The sequence below is a fragment of the Notechis scutatus genome, chromosome 2 (assembly GCF_049901735.1).
Source record: "Notechis scutatus isolate UNSWTSFEM ecotype Mainland chromosome 2, rNotScu1.2, whole genome shotgun sequence".
In the NCBI taxonomy this organism is placed as follows: domain Eukaryota; kingdom Metazoa; phylum Chordata; class Lepidosauria; order Squamata; family Elapidae; genus Notechis; species Notechis scutatus.
The window spans coordinates 183,095,661-183,115,052 of NC_142010.1; the positions used below are offsets into that span (position 1 = coordinate 183,095,661).

At 38.6% G+C, this 19,392-nt stretch overlaps 1 protein-coding gene across 1 annotated transcript in view; it reads right to left on the reverse strand.

Moving 5' to 3' along the window:
* Nucleotides 1-10,334: 10,334 nt before the first annotated feature.
* The window catches only part of LPAR1 (lysophosphatidic acid receptor 1), a 61,134-nt gene continuing 52,076 nt past the window's right edge, over nucleotides 10,335-19,392 (reverse strand). Inside the window, exon 4 of the mRNA XM_026672296.2 lies at nucleotides 10,335-12,959. Coding sequence (XP_026528081.1) covers nucleotides 12,658-12,959 — 302 coding nt within the window. The 3' untranslated portion in view covers nucleotides 10,335-12,657. The remainder of the gene's footprint in view (nucleotides 12,960-19,392) is intronic.

Sequence of the window (19,392 nt, forward strand, 5' to 3'; positions counted from 1 at the left end):
ACGAATACAAAGGATATCACAAGTATGAAGAGAACAACTTTTCAGGCAGCTGGGATGGACACATTTATACAATAAGACATATCAGAATTTTCAAAAGCCAAAGATTAGAGCAATTAGAGATTTTTGTATGACATTAACTGAGACTACATGAGGATGTGCAAGTTTTCCTTTTTCCATAGCCTATCATTGCAAAGATGCCATATCAAAGGTTAATTCTGGAAATCGATGTATGCAATGTATAAACCTGTTTCTAATTTTATAACTTTTGTTTCATACAATATAGAAATAAACTTTATTTTACATTGATATTGGAGACTTATTTTGAATGGTCTGTTGTGGTTCCTCCTCAATGTCACTCCATAAAAGGTGACATTTATGAAAAGCAAAATATAATCTCCTTTTTGCGTTGCAAACTTATCATATACAAATAAATTATCCCCAGATTGAAAGCAAGCCCCCCCCTCTCATGGTTCAGGAATGGACTCAAAATATATGTATTTAGTCAGGCCATTAAAAATCTAATATGTTTGTTTAGAAGTCAGGGGGAATTGGCTTTACAGTTCTTATTTAAAAGTTTTATTATTGTTTTTGTAGCATTTTTCTAGGCCACCCATAGCCATTAAGGAACTGGACAACATATGAACTTGCTAAACAAACAAGGAAATATATTACTTTTTAAAATATGAATAATTCTGTTTCTGCAATCTGTTTGGTTAGTATCAGATTTCCAGAGTGCAGTCATTTTGGAGCTATGAATTGCTGATCTCTGTTCTAAATGATTTTTCTTACATCTGATTTTATATTTGGTTTGAATACTATGGGGATTTGTCCTCAAAGAAAAGGTCATGGGAAGATACATCAGCTTTTTCTCCCTAAAAATTCAGCCCCACTCATTTTTATGTAGATGTATACCTGGTACCCCAGAAGCAGTCACCAAATAAATATCAGTCACTGATTGCAAAATTTTGACTGCCATATTACTTCTGGGACACTCCACCTACAAACATATATATAATCTACCATCACCGAGACCATGAATGGGTAGCAACTGTAGTTGCACACTGATTCACAACTTATTATGAATGACAGTTTTACGTGTGGTTAAAACATAACAGCTACTGTTGAAATGCTGCAAATATAAGCTCATTTCAAGCCTCCTATATTGACTTTGACTGCAAGGGGAGTACATGGTATGTATTGACCAGGTGCAGAGGGATATTTCTGTGCTTCAATCATAGAGGACTTTGAATTTTTGTGACTTTAGCTGGAGGATCAACATCCTGTGTAAACAAATAGCTTGGTGAAGAGCTGATCCAGTAGGGTTAGTGAATGAAAAGAGTATCATTCATTCTCCTTGGCAGTGATATCACTGACTTCTAAATTTACCAGTTGTAATTTGGAGATGGGTTTAGTTCACGATCTGGGATGCCAAGAAATGAGACAGGCAGGGTTGGATTACAGAGGAGGAGGGTAGGGATCTTGAGCCCAACAAGCAGAATGATACAGCATGTCTCCAAGAAAAGAACAGGAAGTTCTTAAGGTCCAGACATGTGACGGTCTGTTGAGGAAAACAGCAAGTGCACTTCACCCCCGGTTAAAAATCTGCAGAGCTATGGAATGGCTGGAAATCCTTTCACATCCACTTACAATCCCATGGTAGCTGATCTGAGAAATAGGGTGCAAATTGCAGCTGTGGACTTGTAAGGCCCTAAACAATTCCTAATAAAGAGATCAGAAAGACTTCATTTTTTCTGATGCAATCACGGAAAGGATGAGATTCGTCTGCAAAAGGAGCGCTCACATGAAATCTCATGGCACTTATCATTCTAATAATTGAATATTTGTGCCTTGAGACATGCAAGGTTGGCCTTAGGCTAAGGCTGAGTAGGCACTGGCTAGGGTGCCAATGCTTAGAACAGCGGTTGTAAGCTTTTTGGCATGAGGGACAGATTTTGTGCAGGACAATTTTTCCATGGACCGGGGGAGAGGGTGGAGGGTGAATGTGCAACCTAGATCCCTCACATGTGCAGCTTACAATAGGGTTTGTGCTCCTATGAGAATTGAATGCCAGGTGATCTGAGGTGGAGTTGAAGCTGTGATTCTAGTGCTGAAGAGCAGCTGCAAATACAGAGGATCTTCTTGCTCACTTGCTGCACATCTGCAGCTGTGCAGCCCAGTTCCTAACAAGCAACAGACCAATACTGGTCCATAGCCTGGGGGTTGGGGACCCCAGCTTAGAGGATCCTGCAGTGCCCCTCTTTGAGAATCATTCTAAAAATGTAAATCTTCAATTGACGGCAGACGATGCCATCAGTCGGTTAATCGCACCAAAATACGACTTCAGCAACAGAATGGTCAATGTCTGGAATACTCTACCTGACTCTGTGGTTTCTTCCCCAAACCCCAAAAACTTTAATCTTAGACTGTCTGCTATTGACCTCCCCCTTTCCTAAGAGGTCTGTAGGGGGCGTGCATAAGCGCACCAACGTGCCTACCGTCCCTGTCCTATTGTTTCTTTTATTCTTTTATTTTTCTTATATGTATCCATGTATTCATAACTATGTTTTTACTTATACCTATTATCTTGTAAGCAATTGACAAAAAACGTAAATAAATAAATAAATAAATAAATAAATAAATAAATAAATAAACAAATAAATAAATAAATAAATAAATAAATAAATAAATAAAATATCTTGAGCCAATATCAAGGACCTGGTTTCAGAAGGCATAAAAAAATAACAAGCTGCTGTTTCAGGCCTAACATTTAAACCATTTTGCAATAGAATTGTGTTATTTTATAAAAGGGGTTTACGGGATCAGATCAGGGAATTACCCAATCCAGTATCTTGTTTCCTATAGGGGAAAGCCCAATGATTCTGGAAAGATGTGGCCAGTTGCAAATAAAAATAGACATCAAGGATGGAGGGTGTTGCCTTTTTCACAGAGTGCTTTTAAAGATAAGCATACATTTCCTTGCATTGAGTGGGTAGAACTGAACCTCCTCCATAAAGCCCTTGGTCCAGCAGAGATGCATTGCTCATTCCTGCAAGCATATCATCCTTGCTCAAAGAAACACTGATCTGTCTTCTGATGGGCAGAAGCTACTGTTACCCAATCAAGCCAATCAGCACAGCATTCCTTTGGTCAGAAGCATAACTCATGGTATTTACTGGAAACCCTATTTCCTTGAATATCTGACGAAGAAAAATACCCTTTTAGGGATTGGCACAGACTCTTCTAATGCAAGCTGCAATGTTTCAGTTGCTGTCCAGTTTTATTAGCGACTTCCATGACAGAAACCAAACTAATGAGGTTGTTGTTTATTCCAAACCATATGTTGACTCAGCACGATGTTGCACAAATATTTTTCTTGGCTAACTTACTGTGTAATTAAGCACCCATTTTGAAACAATGTTTCTTACCCCCCCCCCTCCAAAAAGAACAAACTGAATGGGCCCAAGAGTTTCCTAATTTGTTTAAAATGTTTTAGAGGATTTGGAAAGATAAGGCTCTGTTTTAAGAAACACAGAGTGTACATAATGGAATCAAACTGATGATTCCACGAAAGCTAACAAAAGAATATTTCCCCCCCACTGAGAAAAGCTTGTTTAATCAGCCTCTTCCCAATTTGACATCCTCCAGATACATTGGGATTATACCGTGTTTCTCATATAATAAGGCCGGGTCTTATTTTTTTTTGAGCACCGAAAAAATGGCTAGGCTGTCTTTTCGGGGGTGACTTAATTCCCCCCCCCCTTTGCATCTTTGGGCGGGCGGGTGGCGATGGCTTGGATGTTGACCTCGGCGTTGGTGGGGCACTTCGTATCCGGGTCAACGCAGGCAGCACCATATCCGGGTGTGCAACAAAAGTACTTCCTAACGGCAAGCCCCCCCCACCATTCCCCCCCATTTCGCATGTTTTAATATAGGCCTTAATTTGGGGGGGAGGGGCTTAATTTCATTTCATGCCTATAAAACATGCTGGGACTTCCTATTGGGGGAGGCCGTATTGTTGGAGAAACAGGGTAGTTTCCAACATCCAGATGATTAATCTGGAGATCCTATTTTCTGAGTTCAAATTCAACTTTGGTATGTGTACGATGCACAGCAGAATTGAGGAGCAACGAAAGGGAAGGGAGGGCATAAGCAATTCGAAAGAATTATAGAAATCAATCTGCATTAATAACTTAAAAAGAAAACCTTTTAGGCCATTTTGAAATTCAGTTTCTACTTTAAGGAAGTACAGGTAGTACTCCACTTACAATGGTTCATTTAGTGACTGAAGTTACAACAGCATTGAAAAAAGTGACTTAATGATGGTTTTTCACACTTATGACCATTGCAACATCCCCATGGTCACATGATTTACATTCTGATGCTTGATGATTGGTTCGTATTTATGACGGTTTTGCGACCTTATGACAAGCAAAATCAATGGGGAAGCCAGATTGACTGTACAACCGTGTTAAACAACTGCAGTGATTCAATTAACCAATGTGGCAAGGAAAAAAGTAGTAAAATGGGACAAAGTTTCTCACTTAGCAACATAAATTCTGGGGTCAATTGTATTCCTAGGTCATGCGCCAGCACCCACAATGCAATGCGCCTTGGCCCCCCTGCACATGCGTGCGCAATACCCCTGCCCCGCCCCCTTACCTGTATTGCACATGCGCGTGCCTCCCCCCTGATTTTCTGCCCGTTTGAGGCCGTTTTCACCCTCCTGGAGGCTTGAAGGAAAGCCTCTGCAGCCTTGGGAGGCCGAAAAACAGGCCTTCCAGAAATACTGGAGGTGCCCGTTTTCAACCTCCGGAGGGCCTCTGGAGCCTGGGGGAGGCTGTTTTTGCCCTCCCGTTTCAACACTTCCGGTATTTCCAGAAGGCCCGTTTTTCAGCCTCCTGAGGCTGCAGAGGCTTCCCTCGAGCCTCCGGGAAGGCAAAAACAGCCTCAAATGGGCCAAAAATAAGCTGGGATGCGTGCACATGCGCAGTGCAGGTAAGTTTGGCTGGGGCTAACGTGCCCACACAAATGACTCTGCGTGCCACCTGTGGCATGTGTGCCATAGGTTCGCCATCACGGTCCTAGTGCTATCATCTTCCAGCCTCCCCAACAACTGATTGTTTTTCTTTTGGTGAGTTAGTGCAATTGAACAAGCTGAACCTTTCCGATGGGCTAAACCTCTGTTCTTTTTATCGTATGAGGATAATTTAAAAAAACAACAACTGTTCTTTGGCACCGTAAGGTGAGTTGACCTCATATTGCTTCTTGCTTTCCAGGAGAAATATAATAATCTATCGTGTTGTTCTGTTTAAAGGGAGCATTCCACACAGCTTATCTATTCTTATTATTTCATTTTGTTGTGTTTCCAAAAGATTTTAAAGAAAGTCTCCATTTTAATATGGTCCTGAATTCAAAAGACCACTGTAAAAAAAACCCAAGTATTGCACAATTTTTTATGACCTTCCAAGACCACACACGTGTTTTTCCCCCCTTTGTGCAATAGGCAGGTTTCCCACATAGGAAGGCAAACAACAATCACAATTTTGACTTTAAAATTAAAAGCTATGTTCGTTTTCAGATTTTACTCTCTTTTAGCCAGCCCAATAATAAGCAGCAATTCAAAAGAGAATAAATGTGGACTATACTATGCTGGCCACCTTTCTTTGTAACCTAGGAACAAAGGTTTAAGATAGAATATGAGGCCAAATGTAGTTAATAGGACAATCCTATGCAGTTACAGGTCCCTTGGCTTATGACCGTAATGGAGCCTGCCCAATATATAGTCTGTTGTTAAGGTATTTATATTTATTTAGTAGCTGGAGCAAGTGGGTTTGTGCAATGAGCCAGAACACACAATGATAGCTTACTGGTTGGAGAATGCTGGTTCCTGTGTGAGGCAATCTGTGCTGCGATTGGCTGCTGCGGGTCGGGAGGGGGAGTTTCCCTTTTCCCCTGCCTTTTTCTTCCCTACGCCCTGTGTGCTCCGTGATTTACCTCATGGTGCTCCTGTTTGCCTAACTATCTTGTTTGCTGTAAATATAGATGTAAAATATATTTATATAAAACTACAAGTTTGTGTCAGCGACTCTGGCTTCATTTGGACACTGGCTGTGCAATTCCTTGACAGTCACATATAGCAACGGCCATTAAGTGAAGCATCTCACTTAATGACCCCCCTTCCTTTTTTGGTGGGGGTGGGGGCTTGGACAATCTAGAACGGCACCCCCTGCAGTCCGATCTAAGCATCGTTCACAAAATTGTCCGCTATAACATCTTGCCTGTCAACGACTTCTTCAGCCTCAATCACAATAATACACGGGCAAACAACCGATACAAATTAAAAGTAAATCGCTCCAAACTCAATTCCAGAAAATACTACTTCAGCAACAGAGTGGTCAACGCCTGGAACGCCCTACCCGACTCTGTTGTTACAGCCTCAAACCCTCACAGCTTCAACCTCAAGCTTTCTACCGTGGACCTCACCCCATTCCTAAGAGGTCCTACCGTCCCTGTCTTACTGTGCCTATTTATCTGTATTTACCCATTTGTTCTTGTTTACGTTCATACTTATACTTGTTATCTTGTACATGTTTGGCAAACAAACAAGTAAAAATAAATAAATAAATGCAAATGAAAGTGCCAGTCATTAAGTGGAGCACAGGGTGCAGGAGGCCCTTGCAGGCCTAGCAGAGGCCGGGGCCTGTCTGCCTGCACCAGACCTCCCAAGCCGCCCACCCCCATCACTGAGGCATGATCTGGTGCTCTGCTCCCTGTCTCTTGGGGTTCCCCAGGTCTCCCAAGGCTCCCAAACCTGCTATTCAACTGGCAAGGGAACCTAAAGCTGGTCAGGAGAAGCGACCAGTACAAGGAGCGCAGTTACAGTGAGGGAGAGAGACTCCACCAGTTGTAACTTTGAAACTTGGGTTATAAGTACCTTTTTGAGGGTCTTAACATAATTTCCATTATAAATCAAGTACTACCCATACTCAAAAGCAATTTACAGAGTAGTTAATGGGATCTCTTCCTGCATCAATGAGTGATGGATTTCTTACTGGCATATGAAATGTTGCACTAAGTCAACCCAACAACTGTATTTCATTCAGCTGCTTGTTCCCCTTTAGTCAAGGGAAATTCACTGGAGCTGTCAAAAAAGTCAAGACAGCAGGCGAAACCTCATAATCAAAGCCTCCTCCATTTTAAATTACATTACACACATGTCAGAAAGAGTCATGGCTTCAGATATTCAGTCCAACCCACTTTCTTGATTCTTTTGGCCTCTCCTGAAAAGGCCCTTGACTTTAATTCTCCCCATCTGCAGAGGTTGTGGAGTGGAGGGCAAGAATCCCAAAATATGAAGGAATATGGAATATGAATATCAAGATTTGGCATTTTTGTTGGAATATTTTGTAGGAACATTGGCTTTAGAAAGTTGCATGCTTAAACAACACAGTCAATGCATATACACTAGGTTGACCTATGGATAACCTCAGCCTTTATTTTTGCTCCTAACAAATTGGGTTTTGACAGAGGCATGTGGGAAGCTACCAAGTTAAAGAGTCTTATGATATACAGTGGAATAGTTCAAATCCCAAGAAGGCTGCATGGATTCAAATGACATGCATTCTTAGGATATTTTTGTGGCAGGTATATTTAAGCTGAACCTTTAAAGAATTTTGTAAAACAAAACCGTAACTTGTATCCATAACTATAAAATTGAGCTTAAATACAAATGGGATTCTCTGAAGAAAAAAAGTATATTAACTGGAATGGTCAAAAGAGCATTCCAGTAATTATGGTTCAGGAAAAAAACAACTTTAAACCAGAAACGGGGAGATTTTATCCTCTACTTATGGCTGCAATACAGTTCTCAGCATCCAAAATCCCTGACGATGGTGATTGGGATTGCTGTGACTGTATTTGAGGAGATATGAACTTATCAACCCTCTTTTTAGAATTAGCACAATTTTCCATATCCGATATGGATATGTGCAGATTTGCAAATATGCATATTTTTAGTTGACTACAGTCAGGGTAAGTCCATTTTAACGAGAGCTGATAGAAATAAGTCACAGGTAGCCCTTGTTTTAAAACCATTTGTTTAACATCCATCAAAGCTCACCACGGCACTGAAAAAAGTAACTTACGGCTAGTCCTCGCAATTATGCATCCCCATGGTCATGTGATCAAAATTTGGTTGCTTGGCAACTAGCATGTATTTACAACAGTTTCTGCATTCCGTGGTCATGTGATCACCATCTGCGACCTCACCATCTGGCTTCTGACAAGCAAAGTTAATGGGGCAAGATGGATTTGTTTAACGACCGTGTAATTTCATTAACAACTTAAAAAAAATATGGCAAAAAACTCCCCATGACACTTATCAAGTGCCTTGTTTAGCAATGAATAAACAAACAAACAAATAAATACAATTTTAAACATGGGTTTTGTTTCTAAAATACCATGTGCAAGGTCATATAAAAATGGGATGAATTCTTGGATGCAAATGGTCATTTGCTCCTTAACCATGACTTTAAAGGGGAAAAAAAAACCTTGACCATGTGGAAAGTCCTGCCACAATTGGCCTTTCAGTTTTCCTCCACCCAATATGGTTGTTAAGAGGACATAAGTAGTTAAAGAAAAAAAAGATCAGCTTTGAAAATGGCTTTTGCTACCAAGTAATGAAGCGATGCTATCTAAGTAAGAAATAGCCCTGGAGTGGCTCTTCTCTACTATGGCCACCATGCTCTTTTATTGGAATACAATGCAACAGGATTGAGCTAAATTTGGGGGAGTACCTGACTTGAGCACCTGAATGAAAATTTTGGGATATACTGTAAATCAATCAATCATGAAGAAATTCCAGGTCTTTAATGCTAACAAATACACAATCCCCCAATACAGACCCAAAGAGTCAAAAAAGGAACACAATGTATTCTTTTTTAAGGGCATGTCAAATTGTGAGAGAATGATGACATTTTATATGTGATCAGTGAGAGGATAAGCAAATGTGTCTTCAGACAGCTGTATAAACTGTAAAGGAAATATTGCAGTTGTTATGAAAGTGGAAGGGCAGTACAGAACAAGCCTAATATAGCAGAACACTCGCCTTGTGCTAGACAACAGATAAAACTTATGCAATGCCTTTGAGAATCACAAAGGATCATATAAATAAAAAGGAGAACATTTCCAAAATAGCTCTCCTTTGGTTTAAAGGTAGCATTCTGAATTAAACTGGTACTTTGAAGAAACCAAGAAGAGCTGAAGTATTGAGTATATTGGCAGTATGCGCATACTTTACCTTTTAGTTAGTGGTTCAAGATGTCCATGTGGTTTGTTTGGTTTTCATCTTGGTATATTATATGAATGAACTCATGCAGCATATTTAAGGGTGGGGGGGGAAGAGCCTGAATCAAAAGGATAGGGCCAGGGAAGGTCTTTGTTGTCCATTGCTGTTCCTCATTTGCAATTTTTTCTGAGAGGGGTGATAGTCAGATGTCATTATTTCTCATTTGCAATGTTCCCCACTGCTTTTCATATGCCACCCCCCCCACCCCCCCAAAAAAAACCTGGCTGGAAACTAGGCCTATTTTAAAACTGCAAATAATCCTTTTTGACTGCAGCTTCTTCTCCTATTATTGAAAAACTGTGAAACAATATGACCAAACAAAACTATAACACGATTTGCATGTAATTTAAAATCCTTCTCAGAATTTAAATGCCTTTATTTGTCAAAGGTAAGCTTCCTAGTACAGGTTGTCTGTTCTGAAATTTAAGATATAATCCTGAACTGAATGTAATTCTGGACATGGCAAGAAAGCCCTTCAGATGTCATCAGTTCTTGATTTTCACTTGTTCTTCCTAGTCCATGCTTACTGTACATGTATCACCAAGTCTTTCTCTTCATCATTGAACTTCTGCAGCCAAAGACCATCCAGTTAGTAAGGAATTTCCTAATGTGTTTCCATTAAGTGTGACTTACCATACATATGCACTGCCAGGTTGCCCCATCACAAGTATGGGCCACCAACTGTTTCTGGAGAGTAGGAATAGACGTCACCTTCTACTTACCCATAGCCACTTGTCAATGTGACCTCTGTCATGATTTGGATACCTGGTGTCCAAATGAACCTAATCTAACATTTGCTACACATACAATGAAAATGAAACTATATTTACTAGCAGAAAAAATGTATAGAAAGTTCTTTAAACCCCAGTGTAGGTACTCAGGACAGAATTTCCAGAAGTTAAACAAATAGGAATTCCAGCTACTGCACGACTATTTTCATTACAATACTTCAAATCTGAATAATGATAAAAGATACTCACAGCATATATTGTATACTTATTGAAAAAACTTTTATTAGTGGCTTAGCATGTAGTGTATTTTAAAACGTTCTAACAGCCAGATCTGTTTTATTATACAAGTTACATAAGTAAAGACAAATGGGCTCACTGATCTTAATTTCATTATGAAATTAATATAGTATTTTTCATTAGATGAACCTTTCATGATTCCTATATTCCCTCTGGTAGGATCAGCCTACTTCCCTTTAATTTTAACCTAGTCACTTTGTACATCGCTAAATAGTCTATCTTTTTGACATTGCTATATTTTGTTCTTAGAAATCTACCTACTCTATCCAAATAAACATGACACTAGCTCAAATCTATTATCCTTCATTTGAAAGCATTTAATTGATTTGGTTGAACAAGAGTTCTAAGCAAATTTTCTTATATAGGCAGATTTTCAACATAGAAGGGGACTTCTGCAAATTGCCATCACTATACAATTATTCATAATGGTCCCAAGTGCTTCTAAAAATCCTCAGCCTTCAGTGTAAACATTTTTATATTTGATCTTAAGAATTTACAAAGAGAAATGTTATATTTAAAAGTCACTTTTCTCATTCTTAAGACTTATTTGTTGGGTTTGATTACTGTCAAATACTTATTTCATGGAGTTCTGTGTAAAAACTATGAATGGAATTTGCACTTTGAGGCAAGAAACAGTTGGGTGTAACAAAATTACACAAGAAACAGTGCTCCAAAATTCTCATTCTTAAATAGTAAAATTAGGGTGCTATTTCAATTACTAGAGGATACTATAAAAATAATAATTCAGTTTCAGGTCCAAGATTCCTTTGCTTTCTCCAACATCTTACAGCTGCCTGTAAGAGGTGCTACAAGACCAGGTCCACCACATTATAAAATATTTTCACTCTGGATGGTAAACTAGTATAGACTGTAGTCCACCCACTACCCACAGACCTGTTACCCAGATCATATCTTTCATTATAACTAAGTACACAGAGTACTGTAGTTGTTGATCTACTGGAGAAATGCACTGTGAGATCATGTCTATGGAAACTATCTTGTACAGACAGCTGCAGTAATCACCTCAGTTTACAGAGTTCTGAGAAATCCTCAGATATTTTTTTACAGACCACCTGGGCAATGAATGAGTGGCAGAAGCCATGCAGGAGAGAATGATGGAGAGAATCCTGGTTTATCTTCCACCTCAAGAGGCACGTCTTAGTCCTGCTGCCGCCCAATTAGATAGCAAGTCCTCCTAGGATGTCCCTGGGCAGCTGTCAATCTCTCTTTCTCCACTTACACTCTAGCATTTGGACAGACTGAGTACCATGCCATAGATTTTGTTTGGAACATCAAGAAAAATGGGGGGAAAAGAGCTTGATGTTACCATCCTCACATGCATTTGATCACCAGACAATAGACTTGCTTCTTAGACATCCATTTTTGGGACTGTGGCATCAACTTTCCCTAAAATCTGGGACAGACCTTAAAATCTGGCAAATAAGTCTCATCTCACATTAAAAAAAAAAACCCTTCCCCTTGGTACAAGAAACAAAGAAATGCCTTTTCGATCTGAACTTTTAGGTTTCTGCGTTAAGGTATTTGGCCACAAGAAAATTGGATTTTTGTTGCAACTTACAGTCTTCCTTCTGCTCTTTATTAATGACAATTAAAATTTGAGGGACGAAATAGTCAGACAACAACACTTTTATATCCCTCTAATTTCAGTGTGAGGATTAAATGCATCTGCATATACACAACATGCTTCCAAACACTAATAAAACACAAGCTATAAACAGTTATTTCTCACTGTTATTTTGATATGGTTCTCATTGTTATTGGCATTGTAATGAAAGTTAAAACTGTTTCATTCTTTGCCCAGAAAATGTGTGTCCCAAAGTGAAGTGATGGCGGAATGGATTATTAAACGGAAATGCATTTGAGGTGAAGGGAAAAGACAAAGCTTTAGGCCCTGAATGAAAAGGCAACGGAGCACTTATGAAGCCTAAAGAAGTAGAAATGGTTTGTGTTAGGACTGTCGTAAAAGCATCAGCTGATGAATGGCTAATTGGGTGACCTAAATGACTTGTCCAAATATTTTTTGAACTCCCAACGTGAGCTGCTTATGTTATACTTTTAAAAAAGGGGTGGGGGGGGGGGAAAGCTAGCCTAGGGAATTTTTGTGGGCTGGGCATTGGTCAATAAGCACTATAACCCATTAGTGAATAAGAAGAACTTGTAAAAGTTGTTATTCTCCTTGCTTCAAAGACTGTCAACAATGTTGTCAATAGCTTCACCACTAGGCATTCACCTAGCACTAAATTTATCTTGGTGGGATTTGGTTCAGACCACTGAGTGATCACTGCTGTGTACCCCAGCCAAAATGGTGTGATTCAGCGAGGAGGCCGAGCGGTCAGAGCCTTCGGTGGGTCCGTTGGCGCTCTCACTGCGTTGACAGCAAAGAATCTGCTTGAAGGTGGCACTCATTTCTTTGTCTCGGTAAGAGTAGATGATGGGGTTCATGGCAGAGTTAAATTCCGCGAGCAGCAAGAAGAACTTTTCATAGGCTAGGACATCGCATTGCGGGCAGCAAACATCAAGAAGAAGCAGAACTAATCCTGGAGTCCAGCAGATTATAAAAGCACCTGGAAAAGACAAATAAAAATACATTTGGTCTTCTAGATATTATATAATTGCTGTCAGAATTCTGGAAGTTACCCCATTTAAATCATGAGTCTCAAGCCAAACTTCCAAAACTTAGAAAGGATTTATTGGGAGTTAACATGTCCGGCACTGCCTGGATGTAGCCGACTCTGATTCATTGTCACCCTTGACCCTGGTTTTCCCCCACCCCCTGGATGTATCGTAATTCATATTCTCCAATGGGACACATCCATAGCCAAGAGTCATCAATCATGTTCTTCAGTTAGAATTTTGCGCGGCAGAAACTTCAGTCACCTAGTTACTATCTTTGAAAACATTTATGGAATGCACTTTTGGTTTGCAAGCTGACACACTGCTTCCCTCTCCCTTTCTGTTGGCAACTCTAAAAAGACCACAGAAATATTTTATGAATTGACCATTATTATATTATATAACTGTTATATAATAATAGTTACATTTTACATAACTATTATATAACGATAATTTAAGATAGCCAATAACAACAGCACTTAGACTTATATACTACTTCACTGTAGTTTACAGCCTTTTTAAGTGGTTTACAGAGTCAGCATATTGCCCCCAACAATCTGAATCCTCATTTTACTGACCTGGAAGGCTGAGTCAACCTTCAGCCGGTCAGGATCGAACTGCTGGCAGTCAGCAGACTCAGCCTGCAATACCGCATTCTAACCATTGCGCCACCGCAGCTTTAAAAAACTAAATATGCAGATTCTACATAGAGACAGTAAACTTGTTGGAAACTAGTCTGGGATAAGAAAAAGTCCAGAAAGAAAAAGGAACCATTAAATATTCAAACAGTGCATTCTAACTTTTGCACTACCAGAGCTCAAAATGCTATATAATATTGCCTAGATATTATATCTTCTATCATACACTTTTTGAAGGAGCTTTGTGACATGCAAATTTTATTCTCATTTATCCATTGAAAGCCTCTGTGAACTGGACTAGATTTGATTAGTCTAGTCTATGAGGTTGCTAGGAGTCGGAAAGAATTTGCTGGCACTTGAAGTCTGAGAATGATGTTCAAAATGAAGCAAGGGGATGAATCTAGATGTATTCCTCTATATATTTTAGTGAATCTCAATGTTTTGGTTTGCTTTTTAAATATATATTTAGCCAAGGATCCTTATTAAAGAATAAGACATACAATCACCTACTTATTTGTGAATTTGGATTACCTTTAGCAGATTAATTGATCACCTTCCAAAGTTTTTAAAAGGAACTAATACAATGGGTAGATTGGATATATGCTTTGAAGCAATTAATTCTGTAACTGAGCATTATTATTAAGTTTCTTCACTGTACCTTGTCCCTGCTAACTACAATACATACCTCAATTGTATCATATCTCCCAAACAGAAACACCAAGATTGTCTGCAACTAATTATTGTCTGCAACATTGAGGGCAAAGATTGGCCACTTGTACATCTGCTGAGAAGCACAAATGATCCTGTTGTCAGCTTCTTAAATCTAATATAACTTTCTTTGAATAGCTCCAGTTCATTTAAGGAATTACCAACAGCTGTGATGTTTGCACCCAGATATACTTCAAATCACCTTCAAAACCTGTTCACTGTTCATTCTTGAAAACTATAGATGACTTTGGAGAATAACCTTAGTCTGCAAGAAGTCTGTTTGCCTGGTATATTTTATCCTTTTTGTAACATTTAAATGGCACTTCTTTACTACCTATCCATTTGCTGCTTTGTCTCCCCTCACCTCCATCCAGTTTGTTCGTTTATTATATCAATTTACATGGCTGCCCAAATCAAATCCATGACTCTGAGCGACTAACAGTATACAAACAAGAACACACATGTAATCTGCAGCTGAGGTTAAAAAAAAATCCAACTCCACAACAACAATAAATCAGTGCAAGTGTTGTACTAGTAAAACTAACAACATATATCTTGGCCAGAGATGTCTTCAGCTAGCCAAAGTAGTGCCAAAAGGTGAATCATAACATCATAATGCAATCACCACCCTTTATATATGTTAACGCGGTGTCAAAACACAAGTATAAAAGTATCAAAATTTTGCATTGTGACACTGAAGCACAGGCTCCATTGCTTCTTTTCTGGCAAATCATAATGCACATATAAAAGGAGTCGAATTAACATGTCATGTCATAACACAGTTTTCATCATTTGTCCTCCCATAAGCCATTCCTTATGGATGTCCATAGTCAGAGCTAATATAAAGTCCACTTTAGTCATATGAATTTAGAGCCAAGGGCTTAAGCTACAACTTAACAAACTCTATTTCAGTGATGGCTAACCACTGTGAGTGCCAGCACCCATAAGGCAATGCATGCGGGGGGGCCACGTCCCCTGCGCATGCGCACATGACCCACTGCGTGTGCACATCTCTGCGCATGCACAAAAGCTATCCAATGATCAGCTAGTGGGCGGGCGGGCAACCTGCTCTGGAGTGATGGCTTGCATGCCGGCAGAGATGACACTTCTGGCATGCATGCCATAGGTTCGCCATCATGGCTCTATTTGAACAATATCATTGTGATTTTTCCCTCTTTGCTGGATAGCTGTTTGAAGTAATTCAAAGAACAGCCTAAGATGTATAAATATTCATGTCTTGAACCTTACTATTCCTTATTTAGGTATCTGAAAATAACGAGAATGAAGAAAGCAAGATTCTCTCCCAGACCTCAAAGTTATTACAGGTCTATCAGCAAAGAGATCCAAGCACTCAAGAACTAGGTGCATTGTTTTAAATGTTTCACTTGTCATTGATGTTTGAAATAATTTTATTTTCCTCCTGCCATGCATTTAAATGGTCTCTCCGGTCTTTTTAGATGTGCTGCTTATTGATTTCTTGTTCAAATCAAGTCTGTCAAGCTCAGGGGGAAACCAGGAGTTTCAGACAATCCAAATGAGCATAACCTTAAGCTCTCTACAAGAATCCGACCAACTGGCCTTTAAGGGAAAGAGAGGCTGGACTTAGATCTCTTGTGGGCGCACAGGGACTGGTGACCTATGATGTGTTTGACCCCTCCCTCAGGTTCAGCCTGGTCATCTCCTACATACAACATTGTTGTTGTTGTTAGTGTTTTAATTCATTACAAGCATTGATTTCCCCTGTTTTTATGTTCAGGAGGAGGAAAGGAAATATTTGGGAATGTGGAATGCTTTAGAACAGTGGATTCAGTGGCATGTGTCTTGGAAGAGGCAGACAAATTGCAACAACCAAATGTGTAATGCTTGGGAGATGCTTAAGCTGTTTGTTAAGAGAATTTTCCAAGTAGGCCTCAACTTATTATAATTTTAAATTACAGTTTATCTTCTTCACAGTACTGGTTGCATTAAAATAGCACAGTTATTTGTGGGGATTTCAAGAACTGGATTTTAAAATTCTTAACCCCAGAGAACGCTTTTCATATTCCTTTATTAATTTTAAAAAATCAGAAAATTATATTAGGGCATATTCTCAGCATCTGTTTAAAAAGTAGTTACTGTATATTTAAGAAATCCAGTAATATATTCATACTGCATTCCACTCGATAGGCCTTCACTGCAGGAAGGGCGCTAGGTGTGGCTGCTATATATTCAGAAACAGCACACTTCAATAACACAAAAATAGAAATCCTTGATGTTTTTACATTGCATATTCTTATGCGATAAATCCACTAGTTTTGTTTTTTATTACATTTAAATATATCACATTGTCCCTAGCTGTTATTTTGTCGACTGCACATCCTTAATTTGCTAACAGACCTATATTAAAAAAGAATATACTGCTGTTATATACTGACGTGTATCCATCTATCTCACAGTTTACTGCTTTTGGCCAGCATAGGAATGAAATAATTTTCTAATTGCATTTGAATAAAACTTTCGTCACATTTCTGGAAATGTCATTGTCGAAAAGACATCAAGGAAAAAAAGCAACTCAGAGAAATTCATACCATGAGTTAAAAAGTGAGGTTCTGATCTGGGTGTGCCAATAACAATAGAGAGGCAATAAAACAAATTATGACCTACTGTACTGATTTGATTGTGGAGAATAGATTCAGAACTATTGTGCATAAGGAATGTTATTGTATCTTCCCATCCATGAGCATCTAAGATTCAGGCACTGAACCTTCCTAACCTTAATGCTCTTGCATGTGTTACAGAAGTAATTCCATGGAGATAATTGAGGAAATGGATTTATAGAAATTAAGTGACCTTACAGCTAAACAGGTTAATATAAATTGTGTGATAGAGAACACTTGTTCCTACTGCATTCTGAAAGGTATTTCTCTGGACTGCTGTTTATCCCAAACCATAATTAACCCTGAGGTTAATACTGTGGTTTAGCCAACACCACGCCTCTGGTAAGTAATAGGTTCTTTGCAAAATTCTTATCAATCAAACAGGATCAATATCTTTCTGGTGGGTGAATGAAGCAATGTTAATATAATACAAAACAAAAACATGACATGGTTAAAGGCTCTGACCCAGAGCAAAAATTTATGCTTCAATTTTAGCCAATATAAAATTTTATTCACCTCACATTTAGTGTCTGGAATATTTTATACGACTTAAATTACTTTTTTTAGTTAACAAACAGGAGTTGCTTATGCACAGAACTTTCAAGGACCAGAAGTTTTAAAAGAGGATGAGAAGGCCTTTCAGAGATAGTTACAGTCAGAAAGATATGTGAAGTTAATGGAATGGATGAATCCCAGCTGTTGTCAAAACAATTTGAAATATTTATTGTTGCAAAACACACAAAGCTGCCCCTATGGATCTTATCATTGCTGAAGGCCAAAAATAAACAGGAAGTGGTTGTATTTTTCTCCTCTTTTATCAATGACACAAGAGCTCTGTGGTAGGATATATACAGTTTGTAAAAAGAGATGTGGCAGAAAACATTTGGCTGAAATGACTAGAACTAAAAAACCAGGTGCCCTATGGTTAAAACAAACTTTACATTAAAACTATGAGTTTTAATCCTTTTTTTTTTTTTGAGGCATGAGTTATTGTTTCTCTCTTGTGTCAGGGTTGTGTCTGCATTACTTAAATGATAATCTTCATTTGTTAGACTTAAATCATCATTCCAAAAGCTAGCATGGCTAGGAAACTATGGGAATTCAGTTTTAATACAATTAGAAAACAGAAGCCACCACAAAACTGGGAGATAATGGCAAAATCCATTGATGTTTTCATCAACATTCCTAGTGTTATTCTAAATGTTAGATTTCATTCAGGTAATTATTAATGTTCAACTAGGTAGGTGATGGAGATACAGTTTGGTGTGGTAGTTAAAAGCACTTAGCTAGAAGAACTAAACCATGGTTCTAGTCCTTCTTTAGGCACTGAAGTCATCTTTGGGCCTGTCACTCTCAGCCCTGGGAAGAAGACAGCAGTGACAAACCACTTCTAAAAATCTTGCCAGGAAAAGTGCAGAGAGTCCAGGCAATCACAAGAGTCAAAATTGATTTAAAGACAGGCAGACAGGCGCGTGCACACACACACACACACACACACACTTGATAAGAAAAGTATGTATCTAATATTACATGTCTTAGCAGCGAGGATTATTTTTGCACAATATTTGAAAAATGAATATATACCACGAGATGAAGAAATAGTCAAGAAGATACCAGATTGTGCAGAAATTGATAGATTGACATTGAAAATTAAACAGAAAGATGATGTAGAATATTATCAAACATGGAATTTATTTTACCAATGGTTGGGAAAAAGGGTTGATTAAGAATGTAATTTGTACTTTTAAGCAAATTATATACCAGACATCATGATGTTTAATAAGCACTAAGAAATGTATTTAATAGAAAATCAATTTTTTAAAAAAATCTTGCCAAGAAAAGTGCAGTGTCCAGAGTCAAAATTGATTTAAAGGCAGGCAGGCAGGCAGGCAGACAAAATGCATGAATTTCATGTCACATTCTGGATAAGCGGGAGGTTCTAATGTATAATAGATCTTGCTTGCATGCCAGAGTTTCATTTAATAATCTGTCTTTCTGAAATGTTAGCCTGCATGAAAAACACAAATAAGCAGATATTAACATCACTTAATTTGTGAGAACTAGCAATATACTATTTACTTCATAGTAAATGAAGATTATGTATATGCAGGTTTCATTTACTTCCAGCACTAGGTTGCAGCTAGGTTTGGCTAAGCAATTATAATTATCCAGAGGTCACCCAGAATGCAAATTGGATTCTGCATCTCTCCAACCCAATGACGCCTTAAGCCCTACATCAGACTAATGTATCAGGCAGGACAATTAAAAGATTCATATTAAAGCAATACAAATGGTGGGAGAAATAACTTAGATAGCATTCATCCCTTCCGGTTCTAGCCATTAATATTAAATCAGGGTCATTAACTAACCAGATGCATTTTTTATTAGTCCCATATTATTGT